The following is a 14,211-nucleotide window of genomic DNA, read 5'->3' as shown; positions in this document are numbered from 1 at the left end:
ACAATGGAATATTATCCATCAATAAAAAGAAATGAGATGTTAAACCATGAAAAGACATGGAGGAACCTTAAATGCATATACTGTTAGTGAGAGAAGCCAATGTGAAGAGGCTACACACTGTATGATTCCAACTATATGACATTATGGAAAAGGCAAAACTGTAAAGACAGTAAAAAGATGAGTGGTCGCCAGGAGGAAGGGGGAGGGAAGGAGGAACGCATAGGTGGTACAAAGGGGATTTTTAAGACAGTGAAGATATTCTGTGTGATACAGTAATGGTGGATACATGACATCATGGATTTCACAAAACCCATAAAATTGCACAACACAAAGAGTGAACCCTAATGTAAACTGTTCATTAATAATAATATTTCAATATTTGTCCATCAATTGTAACAAATGTATCACGTCATTGCAAGATGTTAACAACAGGGGAAACATGGCAGGGAGGAAGTGTGTGGGAACTTTCTGCACTTTAAGTCTGCTCAATTTTTCTGTAAACCTAAAACTTTTCTAAAACATAAAGTCTATTAATTTTTAAAAAGTGGATATTTCAAGAAAGATTTCCAAGTCAGTTTGTCATACCTATTTTGACTGTTAATGATATTTTTGTTGCGTGGAATTATTTTATGGTTTCTGCATTTTGTGTCCTAAAAAGTCTTCTCTGTATGAATCCTTTAATGGGATTTTTTTTTTTTTTTTTTTTTGAGACAGGGTCTTGCTCTTTTCCCAGGATAGAGTGCAGTGGCATCATCATAGCTCACTGCAACGTCAAACTCCTGGGCACACCACCACACCTGACTAATTTTTCTATTTTTTTGTAGAGAAGGGATCATACTCTTGCTCAGGCTGGTCTCCAGCTCCTGTCCTCAGGCCATCCTCCCACCTCAGCCTCTCAAAGTGCTAGGATTATAGGTGTGAGCCACTGTGCCTGGCTTTTTATAGATTTGTAGTTTCAATTCTCTTTATTTAAAAATCTTTGATTAATCTGTATTTTATTTCAATTAGAATTGATCCTTATTTAGAACACCATCTTCTTAAAAAGACATCATAAAATACAAACCATAGAAAAAGCATTTTAGGTTAAATGGTATAACACTGAGTCTAAAACCTTTTCTATGTTGTGATGTGTCTTGATAAATGGAACAGAATTCTTAAACTGCAGTCATAGGCCCATGGAGGTCATGAATGAGTTTTACAAGAGGGCCTGGGAATCCCCAATTGTGTGTGTGTGTGTGTGTGTGTGTGTGAGTGATGCACACATGGCTGCCATACGGTCATATTGTGTACTTCCGTATGCAGTGTTTGTCACTTTAATCAAGTTATCGGAAATGTTCACAAATCCAAAAATTACAAAACACTAGAACTGATGAAAACTTTTCATCAGAATAAACTCTGATAAAAATTTCCCAAAAGGGTGGTGCTATTGCCTACCAAATGGAATATTTGCTTTTAGTGTACTTTCTGTACAAGAACGTTGGTTTTGAAATTTGCTTTACCCAGGACATAAGAAGTAACTAATTCTTACAATTCTTGGGAAATTAGAAAAAAAAGAAAAATTAGACTATCGATATAATTCATCATCATATACCAAGTCTGAGAGGGGAAAAAAGGTAATTGCTGAATTATTCATATTGAATCAAACTATCATTAATATAACCTTAATGGAAATGTGGAAAGATTTCTTTTTGGAGTGTTATTCATTACATTTTTGTAGATCTATTTTTTTCCCATCAAAAAGAGTTTTTTTAATTGTAAAAAATAAAAATAAAGGAAATATTTTTATTTTAGGAGCTAGGGATGATTTTATATCTGCCCCAATGTTTGTGTTTTTCAAATGAATCATTGATATGCTTACGAGTATAATTTTTCTTTTTCTTTTTTTATGTTTTTGAGACAGGCTCTCGCTCTGTTGCCTGGGCTAGACTGCAGTGGCATCATCATAGCTCACTGCAACCTCAAACTCCTGGGCTCAAGTGATCCTCCTGCCTCAGCCTCCTAAGTAGCTGGCATGACAGGTGCACACCACCATACTGGCTAATTTTTAATTTTTAGAATTTTTTTTATAGAAACAGATCTCACTATATTGCTCAGGCTGGTCTCGAACTACTGGGCTCAAACAATCCTCCTGCCTTGGCCTCCCAAAGTGATGTTTATCTATGTATTTTTGTTCTTTGTTTCAAGAAGGGAAGTGTTAATGTGCTAGGAAACACCACCAGTTTTTAAGTATATTACCTTAGAATTGTTTTTTTTTTTTAGAGACAGAGTCTCTGTTGCCCGGGCTAGAGTGCCATGGTATCAGCCTAGCTCACAGCAACCTCAAACTCCTGGGCTCAAGCAATCCTCCTACCTCAGCCTCCCGAGTAGCTGGGACTACAGGCATATGCCACCATGCCCGGCTAATTTTTTCTGTATATTTTTAGTTGTCCAGCTAATTTCTTTCTATTTTTAGTAGAGATGGGGTCTCGCTCTTTCTCAGGCTGGTCTCAGACTCCTGAGCTCAAACAATCCACCCGCCTCGGCCTCCCAGAGTGCTAGGATTACAGGCCTGAGCCACCGCGCCTAGAATTGTTTTTTATATGAACAAGAAAGTTAATATTTACTCTGTACTCCTAACTTACTCTACATTATCATCATGAGAATGGATTAATGACAAGTGGGTTTTTATTTTACAGATTATATATTCATGTACACTAAATATGAATATATCTAGCATATAGATTTCATCAAGCTGTATATGGAAAAGGACTCTAAATATCTTGATTCTGCCATTCTTGTAATGGTGACATCGCCCTACATCTTGCTGACTGTGTATGTGTGTATGTGCATGTGTATGTATATACTGTGGATAGAGCTTTTCTACATAATTAATTTTAACCTGAATCTATTAATCACATCCAGTATGTTTTTCTTGCAAATGTATGTGTGTTTCTTTTCTATTTCTTAGGAATTTTGGAGAAATCCAATAGAGGAGTAATAGAGAAACCTAGAGCAAATGAAACCAGTATTTATTCAGAGCAGTTGCTACCATTAAAAGAGGTGAGTGAGGAAAAAAGCGTGGTTTTTTAAAAGCCATATATAATATAATCATCATCTGTCCGTGAGTCCATTATGAATCAAAATGCCTAGAGTTTTTTCCTTTGCCACTAAAAAAATAATTTCTGATTGAAAATTGGCTTGTAAGTTTTTGGGAAAATTCAATTTAGTGGGGACATGTTCTCTTGTACAATCTGCTCCATGGGAGGAGCAGGGAGGTGGAAGTCAAGAGATCTTTGTTCTCATCCTGACTCAGGGTCTGCACTTTGAGAATATAGGCTGGAGTTGATTGTTGAAAAGTGAGGAAATGGAGATTAAAAAGGGAAAGGAAAGGACAGTTTGAACTGGCCTCATGTCTTTGTGTGCCCAACCTGTGCTTGTTTGCTCTCAAGATCCATCACCATGCTTCTGCTCTGCTCTATATTGTGGAGAATTACGTCTTCTAGGCTCCCTTGCTTTCGGGGTGCTGGGAAGATTTGGCCAGTTGAAGGCATTGATGGAAGACTGGAGTGTAGGAGTTACAGAGAATCCAGGGTATTTCTTCTGCTCTCTCTGCTTTAGGGAGCAGGTTGTGACTCCTTTGTGTCCCCCATGAGCCCTGGTGCCACCACACAGCCCCCCCTGCATGAGTCCAGTTCCACCTGGCAGGTCTGCCTTTATCTTCAACTGGTGGGAGCTGGTCTCCCATACTCAGTCCCCTTTGTTTGTTCCTCCAGCCCAAGGGTTGGTTGTGGCTTCCTGTTCTGTTAATATCTGTCTTGCTTCACAGCCTATCCATATTTGACTCCTCAAATCTTCTATCATCTGAGTAACCAGCTCACTATGTTAAAGTTCTTCCTTTTGAAATACCTTGAATGATTTCTGTTTTCTGAATGGATCCTTACTTATATACTAGGTAAATATTTAAAAAATATAATAACACATCATTTTAGCCTAGAAAGCAAGCAAAATAATCAGGAAGTTCAAAGTTATATATTATGCTTTAACTAAAAATCAAAATCAGTACTAAGAAATTAGATAATTACTTTGTGCACAGAACAGAAAACCACGTTTCCCTTTTCTCTTGGATTAACTAGTAAATGTTCTCTATTCTAACTGGAATATGTATGATGACAAATATCAGCTGGGAAGTAAGCAAACTATATATCATAAGAATAATAGACTTTTAGAAGGAGGTTTGAGTAAGTAAAGGTTTTCAGTTTTATTTTCTTTCTTTTTTTTTTTTTTTTTTTTTTTGAGACAGGGTCTTATTCTGTCACCTAGGCTGGATGGAATGCAGTGGCCTGATCATTGCTCACTGCAACCTCAAACTCTCAGGCTCAAGGGATCCTCCTGCCTCAGCCTCCCAAGGTGCTAGGACTACATGCGTGTACCACCACACCCAGCTAATTTTCTTTTGTAGAGTTGGGATCTTGCTATGTTGCTCAGGCTGATCTCAAACTCCTGGCCTAAAGCGATCCTCCTGCCTTGGCCTCCCAAAGTGCTGGGATTACAAGCATGAGTCACCACGCCTGGCCCAGTTTTCTTTTTAAGAGGAACTATTTCTGTGCTTGTTTTCCAATATTTTGAAAAGAGAACTCAGATAGGCCAATGTATTATAATTACATATAAATTATCATGGGAAAGGGTAACTGTCACTGCACACACAAAATTTTGTTTTCACTACAGCCATGGCAATTAATGGCAGTTTTTACCAGAACATATTTTCTTGATGAATAAATAAATGAATGATTTTAATGAATAGACATGCCTTGATAGGCAGGACAAAAATCAGGATTTTGTTTTTGTTTTAATTTTCATGGGGGTAGAGTCCCTTTTCCATTTCTATCATCAATATGTCCCAAGGAATTACTATTACAGCACAGGGCTATAACTATGCCACTTCTAAAGTTTCATTTATAAGAAAGAAGATTATATGAGCTGAGTAGATTCAATTATTGATTAATTTTATGCAAATTTAAGAGAGATGTGTTTCAGGCCCTATGATGCTAAAGGTCCAAATAAACTTTGAAAGGAAAGTTCAGTTGCAACTTAATTATGAGTGTAATGAGCATAGCAGCCACTTTTTCTGATTATAGAATCTTGGAATCATAGAATTTTAGCTTTAGAAAATGAATCACCTTTATTACTTTGTACGGGTATATATAAAAAGCAGTAAATTAATGCTGAATGAGGTGTCCATCCAAGCAAATCAGGCTTATCCATAATCTCAGTCATTTTAGACTGAAAGGGACCATAGAAATCATCCAATTCAGCTCCATTATTTTTCTAACTAGCCTACTACCCATGATGTCTTTAGTACTTTAGAGAAAGTTAGGGAACTTGGGGGAAATATACGTTCATAACAATATTGCCATATGAGCCATAGACCAAAAGAAAAAAGAAAACAAGACAACATCAGCCTCTACCCCAACCCATTCTACTCCCCCCTACACACAGAACAATGCAGATCTTTTAAATTCTTCATTCTTGGAACAAAAGTAGTACTTCTTACCACTTTGTAGTGGAGAAACTAAATAAAATCCTAAGCAAGTAAAAATCTAGAAAGGTACCACGGTGTGTTTTCTGAGAAATTTATTTCTTATTGCTATTTTTTGGCTTGTCTGGATTTCTGAGAGTGAAAAAGAAATAAAAGATTGAATATTAAATGCTGTCTTATGTTGCAATACTTGTTAACAATAAACTATAAAAAAGACTATAAAAATCTAATTTAGACTTTATTAAATATATTGAATTTAAAGGTTGCTTTATGCGATAAATAGTAAGTATATCTTTCTGCTCTCGTAAAGATGGCTTTATTGAACTATATTTAAGAGATTAAATTTTGAAAAAAGTTTTTTATTAAATCCACTGATGAATTAAAATGAAATGTCAGCATATTACTGTGTGTAAAGAATGCACATGTTTTTGTATATTGCTTTATTCACTAGGTAATATTGTTCAGGTTGCAAGAATGGCTTTTATAGTATATCAAAGAATATCTATATTCAATGTTGAATGAAAGTAATAATTTTATATCTATAACAATAGGAACATTTGTTGCTAAGATTAATATGACTTTATATAAATTTATATTTCAGGCTACTTTACTAGATTTTGGCTGGAGAAGTGCATTTAAAGAAGTGTTTCTTCCCATGGCACGTAGCATAACAATTGCAATTGAAGATTTTTCCACAAAAGTTCTCCAACAAGAACAGAATGAAAGGTCTTCAGCTGTGAGCTATGCTATGAACCTTGTAAATGTCCAGCAAGTTTGGCAAGACAGCCATGTGTTTCCCGAGGAGGAACAACCAAAGAAAATTGCAAAGGCAAGTATCAAATGAAATCCTTTCAAACTGCTGACTGGTATGATGGGGTTTTTAAAAAACATAAGGCATTGCAAAAGGAACCCACAGATAAAATAGTGGAGTCACTTGGAAAATACTTGATACGTGACCCAGAACCAGTTTTCTTCTCTGGTATCCTTGGGCTATTGCTACAAAAAAGGACTTACACCTGTTGCTATAATAGCTTGCTGCTCCATAAATCTGAGGCAACCAAAAGGGACCTCTGCGACTTAATGGGGAGCTGGGAAAACTATTTTGGTTTTACCTTTAAATGACTCTAGGAGAAATTTAGGAGGTTGAAGGGAGTATCTTTTTATGGTTTGAGCAATTTTAAAATCTTTATTTACACCTTAATGAACATCCCATTTCATTAGCATCAGTCTTACACCTTTATATGTGTTTTGAAAATCACAGAACTAGGCCGGGCGCGGTGGCTCACGCCTGTAATCCTAGCACTCTGGGAGGCTGAGGCGGGTGGATCGTTTGAGCTCAGGAGTTCGAGACCAGCCTGAGCAAGAGCAAGACCCTGTCTCTACTAAAAATAGAAAGAAATTATATGGACAACTAAAAATATATATATAAAAAATTAGCCTGGCATGGTGGCGCATGCCTATAGTCCCAGCTACTTGGGAGGCTGAGGCAGGAGGATCGCTTGAGCCCAGGAGTTTGAGGTTGCTGTAAGCTAGGCTGATGCCACGGCACTGTAGCCTGGGCAACAGAGTGAGACTCTGTCTCAAAAAAAAACAAAAAAAAAACAAACAAAAGAAAATCACAGAACATACTGACAAAATAGGAAGTAAATACAGTTACTTGGCATGTGAGCTCAGCAACCTATGGTTGGGATGTTTTAGAAAGAGAATCCTTGGAGATGACCTCCTTATTCTGCTACTGTCACCCTGAGGCTCCAGAACATTCCCTAGGGAACTCCGTTGACCCGTCTGATGTGGAGGCAGCCTTCACCTTCACATCTACCATACCTCCCTCTGCCATCACAAAAGAACAGATACATGATAAATCGTGAAGAACTAAACATATTACTTCTGAAAGTTGCTGTCACCTTACCAATAAGAAGATGCCACGAGATCATTTCTAATACTTCTAGATTATTTAAACTGGCATTTATATGTGGTGTTTAATTCTAAGAAACCTTTTTATAGAAATTTAGCAAAAGAAAGTCAGAATAAATTCAAAAATAATGCAACCATTATTTCAAGGATAAGTATTTTCTGAATTCTATTAACTATAAATAAAGATATTGTCATGTAAAGCTGGTTCATGAGTTTTTCATCATGCCTGTCTGGTAAGCATCAGGTTTGAAGGTTATATATAGAGAAGCATCATTTTGGTATTTCCTTATTTGACATAAAACATTTAACTTTCTACAACTGAGAAATCGATTATTATAAAGCTGCGTCATTATATTTATGTCTAATGCCAAATTCATTATTTAGGAATTTGGCTCCACTGTACATAAATTACTTGGTGCTGTCAGAGTACAAATAACTCAGTGCCACATTTATTTCTCCCTAGTTTTGTTCTGACATCATGGAAAAACTTGACACAATGCTTCCACTGGCTCTGGCATGCAGAGATGATTCTTTTCAGGAAATTAGAGCAAACTTGGTGGAAGCCTTTTGTAAAGTGGCAACAGCTGTCCTGGAGAGACTGCAAGAGAGAGGCAAGGAGGTTCCTTCCAGAGCACCCCTGAAAAACTTGCACACACTCCTCTCCACAGCAGTGTATGTCTTCCAGCATTTCACGCAGTATGAGAATTTGATGAAAGAAACTACTAAAAAGTGAGTGTCATTTAGATTAAGGTGATGGCCATGCTTAAAGAAAGGTGTAATCTTTGGGTATCACAGGAGTTGGATTTTGATAAGGTTTGAGAAAGAGAAAATCTTAATTTACATGGTGAATTATTTTCGTTTGTCTTGACTAGGAAATGTCAAAAAGGTGGAGCATAGGATTTATTAAACTAGATATGTACATAAACAGTAGCAAAGGTACTGTCTCTAAAGACATCCTCGGAAGACACTTGCATTTTCTATACCCTAATCTGAAGCGTCTATTTTCTTCCTGTTGTTATGACATGACTAAATTTACCCTTCCATTTTATAAGGCACATTATACAGACCGCATTTAAAAGGAAAAATAAACTTGTTTTTGTCTCGCATATACACATTTGTGAAATAGTCTCTTTTCTCTTTTGTTTCTAAGCCAACAGGCTGTTAGAAGCTGACAGGGAGAATAAATGCATTTAATGTATTCTAATGACCAACGTAAACATATTTCAGGACATCCATTTAGTAATAAACTATCCATAATATAATATTAGAAGAGGAAGCATCAGGCAGTCTTAATTGTCATATATTTGTAGCCTAAAAAGAAAATATGTTTTCTGTATAGAGATAAAAATGACCACAGGTATTAATTACCACATGGTCTTTCTGGTTGCCCTTGTACCCTCCAGACATAGCTTGGCTCCTTGCAAAGGGAAAACGTGAAGTTAGCAGTCCAGTGTGACCCTAAGAATCTAGTCTATATTCCTTATTCAGCCTTAGCAATGCCTTAGTCATGAAAGAAAGCAGTGTTATATAAATAGCTACAGATAAAAGTAAGATGAATTTGGCTGAGGTAGAATATAACTACGATATTTCTTTAATTCTCACAAGTAGTCAGATGATGTGATTCATACTTGAATTTATAAACTAAATGTGTCAGAAATCATTTTGTTTCTACAGAATATTTTAAAACAGTTTATGAGATAATTGACATCTACAAAATTACAATATTTTAAAAATAAAAAGCGTGTGTTTGTGGGACATGTGATAGCTTTGTAAAAGTTGGTTCTGACAAGTGCATGTTGTTCTCTAATAATAACGATAACCTAATGCCTAAATAATGCACTGATCTCTAATAATAGGCTTACAAAGAATACTTTTATTTTTGAATGATGTATTGACAATGCAGTTTGTCTCAAGTTGAAGTGCATATTTGTAAAACAGCAGATGTACATTTTCAAAGGACTTGCGAAACAAAGACCAGCTTTTTTTTTTTTTTTTTCTTTTTGGAAAGTGAATGTGGATGTAGACTTCAGCATTAAGAGGAAATGAATGATTGATATCTAATAATCAAAACCATTTGTAGTACTGGAGATTGTTACCTCCTACTGCACAGGCCTTAAATCTCTGTCTCTTTGATCATTCTCTCTGAACAGACCCATGTTCCTGGTGCCTGTCCAACGATATCAGGAATTCATCAACACTCTACAGTTTCAGGTTACGAACTACTGCGTCAGAGTTTGTGCTACAAGCATTTTACAGGATGCTGAGAGCCACCACTGGGATGACTACAAAGCTTTTTATGAGGTGTGAAGTTAAGTTTACTATCCCTCCTTTTTACACAAATATGTTTTACTGCCTACCTGCTTTCTGGCTAATTAGAAACATGAGCTTGGCATTACTAACACACGAAGGCTGTTAGGATAATATTTTTTAAATATTGAATTCGTACTTAGGAAAAACACTGTTTTTCAAAACCTGAAATAAATTAGACATCAGAACTCTCCTTCTGCTTAAAAGTAAAAATAACTTAATTTGAGCTGCAGTGTTGCAGTGCTAAATAAATTGGAGTATAATGGGATACTATGAAAACTCAAAGACATAGCAATGCCAAAATGCTACAACCTTGTATTTTTTCCCAAAAGCTACCAAGTGATGGTTATCCTTGAATTTTTTTCTTGTTATATATTTCCATCTGTGTTTGATAAATACTTTTTATTAAGCAGCTTTATTCTTTATAGTTATTTTTTTCCTTCTCATTGTATGTTCTTATGAGTACACTTGAAGACCTATCTGATCATTTATAGCTTACCTATTTTCATTTAGCCTGCGTTTTGAAATCCCAAATTTCTAGCGAATTAAAGCCTAATGATTCCCAATGCAAGCATACCCAGTATCAATTAAAATTATTCATCATCAGATTTCTAGTTTCCCTTCCCCTAAACCTCACTGATTATACACAGACCACAGTATCTGAAATTCCTTGAAGTTGATTCCAGGGCAGGGTGAAACATTTATAACATCTCAATAAAAGATAATCAGGGTTTTAAAAATTTCCACAGCCAAGCCCAGCTTCATTAGCTTTTTGATTTCACCCTTTCCCCTGGATTAGATTGTGTGACTTTCATTTCTTAATGGTCTTAATCACTATAGAGTATTGAGAAAAGCAGAGTGGAGTTCTATTCAATAGAGTCACTCCTGTCACTCTCCTGGCACTCAAGGTTCCTGTGGTTCCATTTATGCCTGAGATATTATAATAAATGTTGCCACAACACAGAGGAGCAGCTAATAAGAAGCTCTCATAAAGGACTTTCTACTTTTTCTAAGGCCATTTCATCTCTCCTTTAGAGGCCCTTCCCAGCTAGTTTTTCTTTTTGCAAGAGCATTCATATAGGGTTTTCCAAACCTGACATACTTCAAACAGTAGTGGTAGCAGTGAGCAGAATGAGAAAAAGAAAGTGGTACGGTGCAGCTGGTAGCCTGAGATAAGAATGAAAGTATTGGTCTTCCTCTCTCCTGGCAGCCTCTCAGCTTCCTTATTTACCTTGAGGTAAACAGAGAGGTTGAAAATGAATCCATCTCATGTTTCAAACTATTTCAATATGTCAGTGTACTAATGAGCAATTTTATATGATGTTTTCAGTGAAGAACAGGTATCGTCTCACTATATGTTCAACACAGGGGTATTATGTTTCCTCTTATGCAAATTGGGAGCTAGAATAGTTGTATAGTATAAATAATAAGTGGATGCATTGAGAACCTGTTATTGAAGTTACCAAGTATTTTTTAAAGAAACACCAAATTACCATGTAACATGCAGCTCTTAGATCTTATGACAAGGCTTTAGCTTCAAAGACAGAAATAACGAGATAGTTACCCTGTGATTACATGGTACTGTAGCTTCCATATACTTACATGGTCAGTAGTTACAATTTAATTGCAGAGTTACTAGTGGTTATTTATGCTTAAAAAAATAAAGTGATACTGCTTTTCTATTTACCAAAAATAAGAACCTTCTAAAAATAGCACATATTTAAAACTGTTTTGACAACTGAAGTACCTGACATGGTTTTATCTCACTTACTGCACCCCTTTCTTCTGCTCTCCCCATTATTCCAGCGGATTTGTGAAACACAACTAGAATGTTTATCAGGCCTGTTTTGAGAGGAAGGAGATGGTATCTGCCTGACCAGAGGCGAAGGGTAGGCTAGAGATCTCCAGGTAACCGATCGCCATGTACAGAGCACAGTAAAGAAATAGTAAAAGAATTTACAAGATACGGAGCAATATTTGCTCATATTTTGTGATAGCAAGTGAGCCCTAGATACATTATTTCCATTTTCTAAACTGTCAGGTTGAGAGTCAAAGAGTTCTGTATCTCTCTGATGAGGTGCTGGTCAGATGGCACAGTGGGTGTTCAGATTACATGTTTAAAATTAAGCTTTTAGTATAGTTGACATCTGCTCAATTTTAGAAACTTGTGTTTTCCAATAGTCAAAGAATAAAGAATTGTCTGTTCAAAGATAATATTGAGTGGCTTCTATAATAAAGCCCAGCTGCTTGTTTCCTGATATATAATCTAAATAAAAGCTCACATCTGTTTACATTATAGTGGGTCTGCAAAAATAACAGATGTTTACTAGCAGAATACTTTTGAAATGACAACAAATAGGGAAACAGGTCAGAACAATAAAGGAATCACATTTAGTTTAATGAAAACCCTTGCATACATTGAAGTTGTATGAATTTTTAAAAGAATTTTTAGAGCAAAGACCAGTTTGGAATATTTTCAAGTAAACATGAAGTTTATATTTTCAAAAGTCTTAAAAATGAGGTTCTTTTACTTTTAAGAAAAGAAATCTGTATGCCTAAATTTTCTCATTTATTGATAAAGGGTAGCTATTAAGGAAATTGGTTTTTCATATTTTGAAAAATATGAGAAATCATGTTAATCACATTATAATTAGCACCCAGCCATTGCCATGGGGAAAGTTTGTATAAACATTCATACTATTCACTGCATCAGCTTGGGTCAGTTTTGCTTTAATTTACATGCAACATGGAAAGCATGAGAGAATGAAGCTTTAAAACTCCTTTCTTAGTTTAATAAGCATTCATAGAACACACAACAAAGAAACCATAAGGACTATAATTCTGCTACTTCAGCATCAATTTTATAATTTCTTTTTCTTAAACAGTTTAGATGCATATCTAATTAGGAAGTCAGAAGCCAGTAGCCAAAGTCCCCTCCAGTTTGAACTTGACTCTGACATTTTGGTAACGAAGTTTCCTACCCAAGGAATAACAATTCTACTCATTTATAAATTCCATGTGAAAGTCAATATAATAACTATAAATTATTATTGTTACAGCAACTGCAAAAGATTTTAGTAATCAAAGGAACTATCAGTAAAGTAATATGTAAAGAAAATTCTAATAGGAGTATCTGCATAAGAAACTATCAACTTTTGGCAAAAAGAACAGCAGATTTTTTTTTAGCTGACATTTGTTTGAGAAATATAAATAGTGAGCAAAGCAGAAATTTTAAGTCAAAGAGAATTACTTAGAGATATGATAGGAAATTTTACTAGTTTAACTTTTGATATATTAGCATAATCAGGATAATGGTTGAAGAGTGCATTCTCTTCTTCCTATTTCAAATAATCTTTTGATCTAGTTTGAAGACAATGAGGTCACACTACCAGCGTACCTCTGGGATTGCATGTTACCTCAAGTGCTTGTAAATCACTTGAGGCTACCTTCTCCTTTCTACCTGTTCCCCTTGGCCTTGGCCATTGTGTGTTAGGTCTCCCTCTGCAGTCAGGGAAAACTTGGCACACAGGAGAGATCTCTGTGAAGGGGTAGAAAAGAATGAGAATATGGCCCTTGGAAGTATGAAGTACCATAAAAATACTAAGAAATGATGATACGTTCATTATTCATTACAAAATCTTGTAAAATTAGACTATTGTAGTATCTGTTGCTAGTATTGTTATTAAACAAATTTCACCATAGGCAAAATAGCCTAATGTGATAATCTTCAATAGTTACCAATCTCCCTTGGTTTCAAAAATGTTCATAAGAATATAGTATGCAAGTTTATTTTTGTTCCTGTCATTTCATTATAATGTGAAATCTGAAGCACTTATAAAATTATCTCAATGATGTTAATAGAAAAATGTATCTACTAAAACAATTTAAAACAGATTTTAACTTTAGAAGAATCAGTCCACTATCTTAAACTAGTTAGTATGACTTGTTCAGCAACTACAAAGCTGATTGTTTAAAAGTAAATATTAAACCCTAGGCTAGGAGTAGGTAAATCAAAAATATACTAGGTTAAATGGCTTTGCATTAGAATATCTACTCTTGTAATTGAAATAAAACATATGTTCCTTTGTCAATAAGGATGTTTTACATCTTGTCAAAAATCTTTCTTGGTCATCTAGTGTGTCAAACTCTCCAGCTATTTCCTTTCAGCCTAAACTAATTAGGTTGATAGGAAGCAAATAGACATTTAGGAAGATGTGATTCTATTGTTTAACGTGTGATGGTTTTGCCAGGGCGAAAGATGCTCCTTCTCAATCCAGATGTGGCATTATTTCTGCTGGGCTCTTCATCACGATCTCTGGACCATTCTGTCCTCTCAGTTAGCCCAGGAGATTCTAGCAGAAGTGCTGGAGAAATCTTTGGGTCTACTGGCCTCCAGATATGCTCGGGCCCATCCCAGTTACAAGAGAACTCCACAGATAAGGTAACTGAAGTTCTGAAAAATATTGTTCCTCAAG

The 14,211-nt window shown here is 35.7% G+C and overlaps 1 protein-coding gene across 3 annotated transcripts in view; it reads left to right on the top strand.

The window, feature by feature from the left end:
- KIAA0825 (KIAA0825 ortholog) overlaps window positions 1-14,211 on the top strand; it is a 368,374-nt gene that overhangs the window by 102,020 nt on the left and 252,143 nt on the right. For all 3 annotated transcript variants that reach the window (XM_069492483.1, XM_069492481.1, XM_069492482.1), the window contains 5 exons: window positions 2,948-3,039; window positions 6,117-6,344; window positions 7,893-8,158; window positions 9,580-9,730; window positions 13,987-14,177. In XM_069492483.1, the coding sequence (XP_069348584.1) occupies window positions 2,948-3,039; window positions 6,117-6,344; window positions 7,893-8,158; window positions 9,580-9,730; window positions 13,987-14,177 (928 nt within the window). The remainder of the gene's footprint in view (window positions 1-2,947; window positions 3,040-6,116; window positions 6,345-7,892; window positions 8,159-9,579; window positions 9,731-13,986; window positions 14,178-14,211) is intronic.

Source organism: Eulemur rufifrons, chromosome 17, assembly GCF_041146395.1.
Source record: "Eulemur rufifrons isolate Redbay chromosome 17, OSU_ERuf_1, whole genome shotgun sequence".
In the NCBI taxonomy this organism is placed as follows: Eukaryota; Metazoa; Chordata; class Mammalia; order Primates; family Lemuridae; genus Eulemur; species Eulemur rufifrons.
The sequence above is the reverse complement of the archived record's forward strand: the minus strand, read 5'-3'. Positions and strand labels throughout refer to the sequence as shown.